The 14,419-nt window shown below is 37.5% G+C and overlaps 1 protein-coding gene across 1 annotated transcript in view; it reads left to right on the forward strand.

The window, feature by feature from the left end:
• Positions 1-255: 255 nt before the first annotated feature.
• LRRC59 (leucine rich repeat containing 59) overlaps positions 256-14,419 on the forward strand; it is a 455,953-nt gene continuing 441,789 nt past the window's right edge. Inside the window, exons 1-2 of the mRNA XM_044084993.1 lie at positions 256-420; positions 11,840-11,948. Of these exons, the coding sequence (XP_043940928.1) occupies positions 11,844-11,948 (105 nt within the window). The 5' untranslated portion in view covers positions 256-420; positions 11,840-11,843. The remainder of the gene's footprint in view (positions 421-11,839; positions 11,949-14,419) is intronic.

The following is a 14,419-nucleotide window of genomic DNA, read 5'->3' on the forward strand; positions in this document are numbered from 1 at the left end:
CATTATTAGCGCAGATGGTTGATAGAAAAAGGGGATGTGAATTCGCATCTATTTTGTGAAGTAAAATAAGTCTGTAACTGTAAGAGAGAGAGCGAGATCAAAAAATGTATCATTCACGATTCATACCCTATAAAAAGTCGCTGTCACTTTACATTCAGTACTGCCGTCAACTCGAAAGATGGCGCACAAACTCATCAAGGCTATACTTTCTTCTTACATCCGGACGTCTCACTGTTCCAAGCATGTGTACGCTGACGTGGACCGGCAGTGATTTGCTTCTGGCTTGGCTAGCTGGTCTCAGGGGTGGGTTACTGTGAAGTGGCAGAAGTGGGTATTTTGTGTGCTATTGTGTTTTAAAGTTGTAAGTCGTCTTTAGTGTCACTGCCAAGCTAATAAGTGAGAGTAGAGTGTTTATTCCAGGTAAGTTAATTTGTCTTTTCCAAAAGCTGTAACAATTCAAGGGGTTATGGTTTGGGTATGCCTGAGAAGGTACGTGGAGTATAGTTTTTATGCACAGATGATGTGTATTCTTCGGGCTTGGGTCGATATTGGTTTCTTTCATTAAACTTTCCGAGGAGCTGCTGATCTGAATATATTTTAGTGTTGCCTGACGTTCGTTTTTTGCACGCAGTCAGATTCCCATGTTTCATTCAGGGAAGTATTGGGTAAAGTAATCCTTAAGTTACTTATCTGATTACCTCTCTCATATCTTGTTAACCTCTGCTTTTCTCCCCTCTACCTCTTCCCATATCATTTTTGTTTACTGACCTGCTGTCTGTTCTCCAGCCCCACTGAGTAAGCACTTTATCACTACCAAACCATTGTGACAGGCAACTACACTGCCAGTTTTAGATGTCTTATATTGTACTGTAGTGTATGAAATAACGCTGCATATGGAGTTTGTTTAGATGGTCTAGTAGTATCTGCCTGGTGTACTGTATAAGTTTTGTAACGATTTTCATGTGTTCTTTATGATTTCTGATAATAACAAGGTCTGGTAGAGGGGACCATTCTTTGCAGTCAGATCTGGAAAGTGAGTGTCATTCACTCCGTGTTATGACGCCTGTGGCACTGGTTGTAAGCCATACAATTTGGTTATTTTAGTTCTTCCGATGTAATCAAGATGTATATTAATTTTAGTGCATTAGTGGAGCACATTTTTGTATTGCATACAAATAGAAAGAAATGCTTCATTAATTACATTTGCTGGAGAAACTGCACTGTGGATGTGGCTGCCATACTAATACTTCATTCAGCATTGCAACCAGAGCCATTGCATTTCAGCCTTGGAGTACAGTAGAAATGATTGCCACCCAACCTCATGTTTTAAGGCCAGGATTAATTTGCTCTGTCTTCTTTTCAGTGAGTGTAGTCATGTCAACTGGACTGGTTACTTTGATAATGCTATTCAGAAGTGCACTACATTTAAGCTCTGTCCCAGAAAAATCCTTCACAGTGCTAACATGTGGAACAGCTTTACAACTCTTAAATGATAGATGATTGGGGAGTTTGATTTGATTAGCACTTCATCACTCTTTTTGCCATTTTCTACATGGATTGGGGTATCACATCAACTGTTGCTATCTCTTTAAATTCAGTGCCACACTCCTATGTTTGATGGTTATGCCCGAGTGTAAAAAGTCTTCTTCCGCACAGTCCATCCATCTCTTAGCTGGATGCCCTCCTTTCCTCTTATCTTCTTTCTGTCTGTACCAAATCTTCACCAGATTGGTTTCTGCTTTGCTACACAAGTGTCCAAACCACCATAATCTGTTCTGTTTGGCCTTCTCTGCAATTGGAGCTACTTGGGCTTCTGATGTCCTTATTTTGCCAGTCTCACTTCTTCTGTCCCACAGTACACATTCTACCACCTGTCTCGGGCACTTCATCTCCATCACCTTTAGCCTCCCCAACTGATTTGCCTTCAGTGCTCATGTTTCTGTACAGTAGACTGTTTTGTACACCTTTTCAGCTTCTTTAGCATTCTTCTGTCTCACACTACTCCTGACACTGTTCCCTGCAACCCCTCTGATTCTGGTTTTGACCTCCTCATTCAGACTTCCCTTCTCCTCAACCATCCCTCACAGATACTTGAAGCTGCTAACCTGTTCCACTGTTTTCCCTTCTATCTCAAATTTCAGCTTCTTCTAATTTTCTCAAATTTGCTGCCATTACACCTGTCTTATCTGTACTCTGCTTAATCCCATGTGTCTTCAGATTTGCTTTACATTCCTGTATCATTTGCTGAAGTTCTTGTTCAGAGTTTGCCTGTAATGCCATCATCTGCATACATTCCTGTATCATTTGCTGAAGTTCTTGTTCAGAGTTTGCCTGTAATGCCATCATCTGCATACAGATGCTGTATTGATCTGTCCATTTTGACCTGTTTGCTAATGTAAACTAAAACATGGAGTAAAAAGGTCACACAGAAAAAACAATCAGTAAAAAACAAAAGAAAAATTGCAAGGCTAGACTTTTTACTGTGATTCCTTAAACCTCCTGTATTAGAGGCAACAAGGGATATATGCAAATGACCTTTTAAGGACATCAGGTGTTTCAGCTATATGGTATTTCTGAATGTCCATGACTTTTTTTCAAGTCTATTTGTGGACACATTCAAGCCAATAAAGCCAAACCCCACTAGCTGTGGACATGCGTGTTTTAGCCTTTTATTGGCATCATTAGCACAGTGAGGCTGAAACATTCATGTCCGCACCTAGTGGGGTTTGGCTTTATTGTCCATAAATAGACTTATAAAGAAAAACGTCATGGACGTTCAGAAATGACATATAGCTGAAACACTCTGTCCTTAAAGTGTCATTTGTCTATATCCCAGAGTATTCAGTACCAAATATTACCACCACAAAACTAATATAAAGTGCATCTTTGAAGAACATAAAGTTTTGTATAAAGGTGTCATCCACCAGTATTTCATCAATATTTGACTGCTTTGTGACTGACCTGAAGAAGGTGGCCCTTCTGAGTCTTCCTTGTTCTGATCCTTAGAAGAAAGCCCTTCTCTATCTTAGCTTAGTTTTGCACACAACTGCAGAAATGTTGCTTCTGTGGCATCTCTGATTACAAGCTGGACATGGCTTAGATACAATGTGCATGACCGCAACTAGCTTAACTGCCCACTGTTCTTTCAGTATTTCCTCTTCTTTTAATTATCTGCTCTGACTTCACTATTCTTTTTAGCTTATTTAAAACTGTGTTTTGCTTGATACTTTCTATAGTTTTATAAGCCTTTATTTCTGCATAGTGCATTTTAATTTAGTCAAATTGACTTGCAATTTGAAAAACCTCTCCACAGTAAGATCAGGCTCACAATATAGTTTCTGTAACTATTCTGTTCCTTATATGCTAATAATTTGTGTTACCAAAATCTCAGTGTTCAGCAAGTTCATAAAAAAAAAATGTTCACAAATTCCTCTACTGTCACTCCACCTTTTCTTATTCATTGGTTGAGGCATGCATAGATCCCACTGCACAAAACAGTTGTTCACCTTGGTAACTACAGTATTATCATTAAGGGCCTGCCCATCACTAAATGTCTAGATTATTTTTTAATCGTTTTAACTTCTTTCCAGGAGTAAAGCTTGCATGTGGACCTGCTAAATGTGGGCCTGTGGTCCCCTTAAACAGAAGCTCAAGTCATTGTCCTGTAATCGATTGCAGCTGTTTATGCCTTCATTCCATTTGTTGCCTTACTCCCACATGTAATATCAGATATTCATTCCCCTTGTTTGATGGCCAGACAAGCTTACTGGCCTTGCGTAGCCTACAAAAATATGTACTGAATCATCTTATTCTTATGTCTGTTGATACCTGCATCTCCTGCCTAATAGAAGGCAAAAAGAAGAGACCAATATTCCCTTAAAAAAAGAACAACCATGGCAGGGCTAGCCATATGGTGATGTGATCATTGGCTGTAGATTGCCTCTGTTGAAGTGATACTCCAATCCCATATGCGAAAATGGAGACAAAAGGGTTTCAGTATAAATGAATGGATTAAATTTATAATTTTTTAATAGGCAGTCTAGGCTCATTAACTCCCCATGAGATTTGTAAGTATGAGAAAAGGGAGCCTTACTGTTAACTGTGCAAAGCCATTTTGATCGTGACAGAGTTGCATTATTTGCTGGTTGGAATGGCAGCATTATATCTGTTGATCAATAGTTTTGTGAGATAACTTTACTGTTTTCTGTGCCTTGCTTTAGGCTAGTAGGTTGTATTGCCACACTTTTTATGGCAAATAAGTCCATGATTGGTTCAGGGTGACAGTCACGACATTAAGCTTTGTGCAACAAGTCTTTGCACTTCAGTTTTGAATGGCGGAGCTCTGTTAGTGGCCCACAATTTTGTAGAAGTTTGTTCTGTTCTGTCTTGCATGGGCTTAATTTATTGATCAAATAACTGTACTAAGCTTGCCTCTTCTCAGAGGTGACAAGGGAGCATTGTCTGGTCAAGTGAATTGCTGTGAATTCCACAGCAGGTAAATAGAACCTGTGGGAATCAATGTAGAATCCTAGGTTGAAGTTTATTAGTGGCTAATTGCTATAATCCTTAGATTTAAACTACAACACACAACATTGACTCTAGCCGTGTTATACAACTATGCAAGACTCTCCTTTTATTTAAAGTACTTAACTTTCATGAGCTGTTTGATCACTTTATCTATAGAGCAGTGCAGTTTATTTAGTATGTGGTCCCATGGGTGCATAACTCAACCACTTTGTGCAAGAATTCTGGACAAATCATCAGTAATGGGGGTACAAAGGCCCAAATGGCCTGCCTTCACCATACCTAATCCATGCTAAGTATGTGCCTTTGGGGGTTCACTGTCAGGTTCCTAAGCTCTCTATAACTCCCATAGCTATTTTCCTATGAGTCTATCTAAGCTCTGTACAACTCCTATAGCTATTCTCACACGACTCAACTTTGTAAATAGCATCTTACTTTAAATGTGTGCATGTAAAGTGTATCCACATTTTACTTAAATGTTTGTATGTAAACTGTTTCCACACCTAATACAGGAGTGTTTGCTGAAATGAAACTGTATAACCCTTAACTTTGCCCACAATTAATTTTGTTAACTATGCGTGATATTGAATGTGCTTTATTGTAATTTGTATCTGAATTGTATAATTCATCTTGGAGCTTTTCTCCCCGGGCCTCCACTGAAAATGGATCATTAAGGCCCAGTGGACTTCCCCGGTAATCAAACTGGAAATAAAATAAATAAATCCGAGACCTATTTTAAACATGGCTCTTATAAACTTAGAAATTTTGCTCGAATAACAAGTTTTGCATTAGGATGCATTTTCCAAAGGGTATGAAATCTGAAACTCAAATATCTGATGTCCTCAATAATTTAACACATTTTAAAAGGAACAGACCAAAATTATGAGATAAATATGGTCATTCTGACACTTGAGAGGCAGGATGGTATGGTGCTGCGTAAGTTACTTATTAACTGAGCTGTAGAGGCTGTGACGCCCCTCTTCTGGGCCAGTAGTCAGGGAGACTTGATCCTCACCACTGACACTGAAGAAGGATGTTTACTTGGAACAAAAATAGATACACCTAGTATTTCCAGATGCAGCTCTCTGTACCAGGCACAATTTCCCTTAAGAGCACACAGGGAACACACTCAGTACGGGGGCTGGGTTTCCCTCTGTCTCTGTCTCCAGGCCTCCATTAAGACTCTACAGTGGCACAGCTGTAGACTTGAGTCCTCAGCCGAGTGTTCCACTGTGAAACCAGTGCTTTGGGTTCCTGCTCCAAGTTGCTCACACAAATCTAGCTCTGCTAAGTTTACCCAGACTATAAGGTAGTTATACTACCACCAGCCAACTACTCCAAGGGTACCCAATTATACTGAGTAAAAGTAATACTAATACAAATGGTAGTGTGTGACCAATGCAGCATGGTTTTCAGAAACAGCCACAGTGTCACCAAATAAATACAAGTACTCTCAAAGGTTAAAATGTTGTCTAAAAGACCAGCCACAATGAAAAGTTTAAATATATGTAATAAATAGTAAAAGAACATGAAAATACTAAATATTTATTTACAGTAAACACCAGAGTTTCAATGAAAGGACATATTAAAAATTACACAGATCGATAGGTTCACACAGATACAAAAATACAGTACTTAACTAATCTCACTATATTTTCCTGACTGATCTAAAGAATTACTATTCCCTGGTTACTTGCTAAAGCAAGGCAAGATGAAGTGAGTGAGTGGCCTTCCTTCTATGTCAGGTTTCAAAAACGGACTGCTCTGAGACTTCTCTCTCGTCTAGTATTAAAACATAATTTCAGTGCTGGATTACAGAATGACATCACATACATCTGGTCATCTGACTCTGGTTCCCACACTACCCCTACCCCCGTTTACTAGAAACAGAACCAGGATTTGTGTTACCACACACAGAGACCTTTGCTAAGATGTGTTATAGTATCTGGAAGCCATAAAACCTTTTCAAATTTTCCACCTTTCCAAGGTAGCAATTAGTTCACCTGTAAGGACAATACAGTAGGATTTCTAGTCCTGGTTTTTACAGACATTTTGTCTCTGGCTGCAATCAGAACTGTAAGATACCATCTTTATGGCCTAAACCAGGTAATTTAATTTCAGACTATTTTTCAAAGTTAGCTGGACTGGTATTCACCTCTTCTCTTCTAGTATCCTCTGTTACAGTATGTTCATTTCAACAGTAACAATACTGTCTGACATACATGTGTATTTCTTTTCTGTCCAGCAGGACCCAGTGTTGGTATATTTTTAACACAAGCAACTTTACAAATTCATTTTCAGCACAAGCACCTGTACAAATCAGTTTGATGTATAAATGACATATAATTCTTTACAAAATTCCAGCTAACTGCTGGCATTGTTACACATCCACTACCCTACTTCTCCTGGCATAGCTGGCAGTACCTCACATCATCACAGAAGGCATTGTACTGTTGTGTATTCTGATGACCTGCACTGATGATTCTGCTTTTAAGCCCTGTCTGAAATTGACATACCATGTAACAGTTTGAAAGTATGCTTGCTTATAAATGGAGTAGCTGCAGCCAATTCATGTTGCTGGAGCTGTGTTAGACACCTCACTACTAGGGGTATGCTGCTGTCTTACTGGTACAACTTCGTTTTATACTGCAGGAATCCCTGAGGAATTAGTTTTACTGTTATCTGGTGGCACGAGTCAGAAGTACAGCTACAGAGTATTAAGTGTAATATAGGTAAAACAATAAACATAGTTAAAATAAGAATCAAAAATTGGCCATAATAAGCAGTAATGGAATTCACTGATGATATACACAGTTGTGTTACTTCAGTAAATGTTGAAGTCAAGTCTCTTACATGGATTGTTAGACTTTTACAGTGAGCCTCTTACATATATCAAAAAAGTCCTTGTACCCCCACGTGCAGAGGATAATAGATGTCTTACTTGTCCAGGAGTAAATTTCTCTTAAACAAATGTCTATCATCTGTTTACAGAACTGGACCCCACACAGTACTCCCCGAAACAAGACGTGATTTTGTTTGGAACATTATCCTTGTTGCACTGATATGTAAAGTACATTAATTCATTACTTTTTTTTTTGTGGATTTATCCTGATTCCATCACAAGAATAATACCCAACTTAATCTTTTAAATGTGTAACATAGTTGGGTCTCCCCGTTAAAGAAGCACTGAAATGTTTAACAGGAATGTATTCATGTTAATGTGTTGATTGAGATACATGTATTATGCCTGTATTTGATATTGTTGCTACACATTATCAGCTGCTGAAACACATTATCAGCTGCTGAAACACTTATGAATGTATCCCGGCTATTACTTGGATACATTTTCATTTATTATGGCTTTGTTTGAGTAGCACTGTTGTATGCATCAAGTACTGCTTAGTAGTAAATGTCACTTTTTAATTTTGTTGAATGTTGCTGTAGCTTTTTCAGAAATATTTCAGTTATTAAGGGTGTTGACACCTTTGAAGTAAAAGCAGTCTGACGTGTATGGATTCTACTATCATTTGCAATACAGTCCCCAGGAAGGAGTATAGGTATTGTTAGTAGTTAACCATGTCCCGGTGTTTCCCCCTGATCACCACTAGAGGGAAGCACCATGCATGGTGTTGTACATACCTCCCCAATGGTGGAGGTAGCAGTCTGTCAGTTTCTTGATTCCACATCTGCCGGGGGTGGTTGGCTGTTGAATTTAGGTCACTGATAACTGTCTTGAACAAAACCCTTATTTCAGAGGCCAGAATAATCTTTGGAATTTGTTAGCAGCAACCAATAGGGTGTGGGCTGTGCAGTATTTACTGAGTACAGCCATGGCACAGTGAAGGCAAAGCCCAAGTGGTGTAACAGAAGCACAAACAGTAAATATTGCTCAGCCCACATTTCCTAATTATTAAAGTTTTTTTATTAAAATAGTAAACAACAAAACTGTAAAAATCCACAAAATAACAGAATTGTAATCACAATAATGTCATTAATTTGAAAACCTATTAACGTTTCTAGAAGTGAAACTAAAAAACATTTTAGATCAGTATAGGAAGAATATAATGTTGGGTAAAATAAGAAGCTGCTTTAGTTTCAAGATCTCATTGTGTAGATTTATGGATGCATTTACTGCACTGCCAGAATGGTGGGAGAATATTTAACATCTCAAGGATTTCTTTGCAGTTTTGTCAGAGGCAGTAAGGCACAGATGCATAGCAACAAGAATTATTACTAGTGGAGTTCTAAACACACAGTGGGGTAAGAACTCAAGTTTCTTATAACAGATTTGTACATATATGTGTACATGTATATAATAATATTCATAGTTGACATCTCATTTTCATTGAGCTTGTTTGAATGCAGAAACTAAGAACTGCACAGATGTGTGAATGCTTATTTATGTAAATCCTATTTGGTTGAATCCAAGCTTTATGTATTGTAGGAGAGTGCAGGAAAATAAACATGAAGTGGTAGTGGTTGTGAAAACTGTACAATATCGTGATGTAGTGATTAGTGTATGTATGCAAGTGTTCACAGATTAGGGTTAGAGTAAAGGTTGGGTGAGGGGAAATATTTAGTGCTGTGTGTTCTGTCCTTTTTCTTTTGTGTAGGGTTACTGTGTTAGGGTTTTGGTAATAGCAATATGTAGGGCTTTGTTAGGGGTAGATGTAGGTTAAGGTTAGCACATGAGTTTGAGTGGGTGGGAGAGACTGTTTGGAGACCCATTATCACAGAATTGTGTTTTTTATGCCAATGTTACTTTGATCAGGATTTATAGTACGTAGACAAACGCAAGATGTTAAGTGATCATTAATACTCTTTTAATATTATGCAGACGCTAACAAAAAAGCTAGCAGAAATGACTGTCAATACTGAAAAAGCATTGGACTCCTTTAAAGTTTTGAAACACGAGTATCCTGAATCTTTAAGAATTTTATACCATGAGTCTAAACTATTTGTTAAATTGAAGTCCGTCTGTGCCAAGCAATAAAACTGAAGGAACAAAACACGGATGCCTATTGTCTTATTATTGTTTGCTTTATCACTTGAACCATGTAACATTAAAAGAATGCATACATTTCTAGTTACAAATTTAGTTATAAAGATATATGTAATATATAGTCGTATATTATATATATTTTGTGTATTAAATTCTAAAGATATGTAATATGCATTATATAGGAAATATTTTAAAGATCACTCTAATGTAGAATTATAAATTTAGATGACGACTATTTCAACTCCTAATTGGATTAGTAATCATTTATAATAAATAGGCAGTGCCCTAAAACGTAAGTAATTCAGATTAATTATAATAGTTATTTGAGCATTGTAATAATTTACTCTTCAAATGGAGTAAGATTTTTGACAAGTGATTCTGTTGTATAAAGTGTATGTAATTCAGACAATTGAATAATTTCCTGATAAAATACAAATAGCTAGAATAGACTACTCTATTCAGCTGCCCTGCTAGATGGAGGCAGTGGGAGCTAACGTCTGTTGACATGGTACTAGGGATTCTTGCTGGCTAGGCTACATGGGTCCCAAGGCCGTTAGCCTAGTACACACCTATGAACTCTTCACCTTTTTGTTTTCCAAATAAACTAAGGCTAGCATTTTAGAAACAACTCTAGAATTTGGGGAAAATATTGGCATATGTTTACCATATAGCAAAACTTTATACTTTGGCCTCAATATTTAATCCAAATGATAAACGTAAATGTTTCCATTTTAAATGTACGTATAAGATGACAGGTAAGCCAAAATGTCTGAACAAAATGTAAACATAAAATGCAGATATTCACAAATTTAAAATGTACCCCAGCAAACTCGAGTATATAATTAACTACTAATGTTGAAGATTATATATAAATATCCACTCTGTTTAAATTTATACATATTTTTGTACAACCATAGGATTTATTTAATGAGTTAGCTAGATTCAATAAAATGAGGGCCACGAAAGAAAAATGTTTAAGAAGATATTAAAGTTACAACTGTAGATGTAATAAATATGATCTAATAGTATAAGTATATAAGGTACTGAAAATGTTATTTCATAAATACAAAGTATTCGAACTAGTGAAATGGAAAAATACTTTACATTTTTAGAATATATCTCAAGAATGTTCTCCATTTGAAACGTCTTAAGTCCATTTTCTGAAGCTCTGTTTTTATCATTAATGGCTGCATTTTTCTTTCTTTTACCATTGCTCTGTCAGTGAGAGCAAAATCACTTATGATTAAGTACAAATTCTGGCCAAAGTTAAGTGACCTGTTGGATAGATATAAAATCCATCCGTGGATGTGATGCATCTGAATAGAACAATATAATGTAGCAGTACATCAGTGAAAATTATATGAAAGGCAAGTTCTGAGCAAAGTGCATATATTGGTTTAGTAATGAATGTTTTACTTTATACGTACATTGCTCTCTTTGACAGTTTTAAGGTTGATACAAGACAAAGGTTATAATTGCAATATTTTGTCTCAAAATTGAAAGAAAAAATGTTATTGTATGAGCTTGATAATCTTTTTTTATCTTACGAAAAGTGGTTAATGTTTAAAGGAGGAGCAAACAAAGCAACATAAGTCTATTTGAGTGCTCTTTTTCTCTAGAATGAACTTGGTTCCCCCATGATTAAACAGTTTTACTGAAATATTTATTTTCCCCCCACTGGGAAATGGTTCTCTATTCCATATAGAGGAACTGCAGTGAAGTATTGTCAGCAGTGTTTTGAAATGTTTTTGTAATGAATGTTATGTGATATATATGCTGGGGGGAGGGCTATGTGTTTTGGGGCTTGAAATGACTTTTGCCTTTGTTTAGTTGTAGTTGCTCATTACTTTCAGTAGCAGAGACGTATTGCAAAAATGTAAATTATGTTCGTCAATCAGCACACAAGTCACAGTTTGCTCAGTAATGTGATCCTTGTTATCATTCAGAAAGCTGCTTCAGTTTAACCTGTCTTCCAGCATTGTGATTCAGTTATGGATATCTGATATGATGATGTACCATTTTGCTTTACTGTCCTATCCATTAAAGAGTTTGATCTGACAAATCATCTCTCTTAGTTCAGAGCATTGGAGAACAGTGTTCTGAATATTACTGGGGCAGGATGCAGCTGTGGTTATGAGTAAGCATCTGTTTGGGGATTTTTGGTTTCTGAGTGTACATTTATCCAGGAGTGACTGGCAAACCTGTTTCATGTTTGTTTGGGAGGCCAGATCAAATGTCTTTGGAGGGCATGTCAGGGTTGTGCATCAGAAGAAAAACAGTGCTCATAGTTTTATTTTTTTTCTAATTTCGCAGGACAATGTCAAAAAGCAGTGGGAAAGCCCTCAACCTGAGAGAGAAGCTTGATGGAAATGAACTGGACCTGAGCCTGAGTAACCTAGAGGAAGTTCCAGTCAAAGAGCTGGTTAGTGTCTTACAAACCATGAAACTCAAAACATTTCAGAATTATTGCACAAAAGTTTCAAGAAAAAGGCTGTGCATATGCACCAGCCAGTACTATACAAACTGATTTTTAACTTGCAGATGACATATAAAATTGAGAATTGTTTTATTTGCAGTTGCCAGAACTACAGTATTTGGTTATCATGTACATTTTCTTGTTTGAATGTTTTTTTTTAATCTTATTTGTTTTAGTTGTAAGCACTTTCTCCCAACTTCACATTTAATTTGTACTTAGTTATACCTTTTAGAAGCAGACGGTGATGTCATATTAGGATGCAAGATTTTAGGTGGTGGGTATGCTTTGAAGACAAATGGTCATATTCCCTAAGATTTATGGAAGTTGGTAGAGTGAGCTGAGTTCGACACAAGTATTGTAGGAAAACTGGTAATAATACTAATACATAGTAGTATGAAAGTACTACCTCGGCAAAATGCAACAAGAACAGTCCATCATTTGTCAGCACAATGGTATGCTTGATCTGAAGCTACATGCCAGGTGTGTAGTGCCAGTAAGTAAAGATGTTCCCACTTGCAAATCATGTATATGAGATGTATACAAATATTTACATTTGTCTGCCCATATGCAGCAATGAGTTGACAGAACATAAATGAGCATCAGGAATGCCCCCTGTATACTACAAGTCTGCAATATATTGTAGATTTAGTCATAAAATTTAAAGAAAAAAAATAGGTATACTTGTGGAATTAGCAAAAAAAAGCTATAAATTAGTTTGCACGAAATGTCATACACAGCCACATAACCAGCACTAACTATAGCTAAAAAAGAAGGGCACAAAATGGGCTGCAGAGTTGCACATTAAAGTTGCAACAGGAATGGATTTGTACAGTATTTCAAATGCAGCTCTCTGCATCAAGCACAATTTCCCTCAAGCACACATGGAACCTGCTCCATACCTGGGACTGGACTCTTTCTCCAGATCCTAGACAAGACTCACTTTCGTGCACTGTATCCCATTTCCAAGTATCTGACACGCACACTTGACTATCTGATTTTACTTACACACACACACACACACACCACCACACCACCAGGGAAAGACTGATACAGATTCACCAGCTGTGTCCCCTTTCTCCAGACTACAAGGTAGATTGCTGCTACCAGTCAGACGCTCTAAGGCTCTTGCAAAGTATAACCAATTATACTGCATCAAATTAATACTGATGAGTATAACCTGAGCAGTAAGGCTTATCAGTGGCCACTGTGTCTCTAAAATAAGCACCGGTACTCTCAAGATGTTAAAAGTGATCTTTAAAAGTCCAGCCAGAATTAAAAGGTATAAAAATATTTAATAATGGATAATAAAATAGAAAAGAGGGAGTATACTTAATATTTAGTTGCAATAAACAAGATTTTAGTCACAGGAAATAACACAGTTGGATAGAATCTCACAGATGTAGAAAAAAGAAAATACTAAATTAATGTCACTGTATTATCCCTAACTGAAGTAAAGAGAAACTGTCCCCAGCTAACTCACTTAGTTTTGCAAGGCAAGATGTACTGCTGAGATGCTCACTTCACAAGGCATGATGAGATACTATGCACTACTGAACTGTACAACTAACAACTGGACAAATAACTGAACAGTGATAACTGGCATAGATATTTTATCTCATATTCCAGAGCAAAACAAACTGCTGCTGCCAGAGTTCTGTCCTTCAGCTAGTTGTAGAATGACATCACATCTAGTCACCTGACTCTGGCGCAATACACTTTCAAAGCTGTTCTGTTGCAGCATTGTTAACATAAGCAACTTTTGCAAATGAGCATCTATACAAATCGGTGTGATAGTCGCATGTCATAAGACTATTTACAAAAATCTTAGCCAGCCATGCTGGCATATGCCACACATGCACTATCCCACTTCTCCTGGTACAGCTGACAATATGTCTCGGCATCACTCTTGGTACAGCTGACAGTACGTCTCAGCATCACATCTCTTACCCCCACCCCCCTTCAAGACTCAAGCTAGTTTTTCAAGTGACCCTGGAAAAACATTACTTGAGAGGAATGGGTCTGTCTGGGAACACATTAACTTGCACCTTGTCTTGAGACTCCATCTGCAATGGCATTGCTGTAATCTGGACTGGCTAATACAGGGGGTCCTTCCAAAGCCCCTTTAAGCTTTTGAAATGCTTGCTGGTATGCTTGGGTCCACACTACCATATTTGGCCTATTTTTCCTTGTCAGGTCTGTGAGGGAAGCAACTATTGTACTATAATTGGGAACAAACTTTCTGTAGTACCTCGTTGTCCCCCATGAATGCCCTCACTTGCTTTTTGGTAACAGCAGGTCACCCCTGAACAGGTTCTGGCCTAATCTTACCACTCCCCACTCCATGTTCCAGATAAGAGACCTTGCCATACCCACCTGACACTTACTGGCCTTTAATAGTCAGCCCTGTCCTTTGCAGT

Source organism: Protopterus annectens, chromosome 10.part0 (assembly GCF_019279795.1).
Source record: "Protopterus annectens isolate FY-2018-M chromosome 10.part0, PAN1.0, whole genome shotgun sequence".
NCBI lineage: Eukaryota > Metazoa > Chordata > Ceratodontiformes > Protopteridae > Protopterus > Protopterus annectens.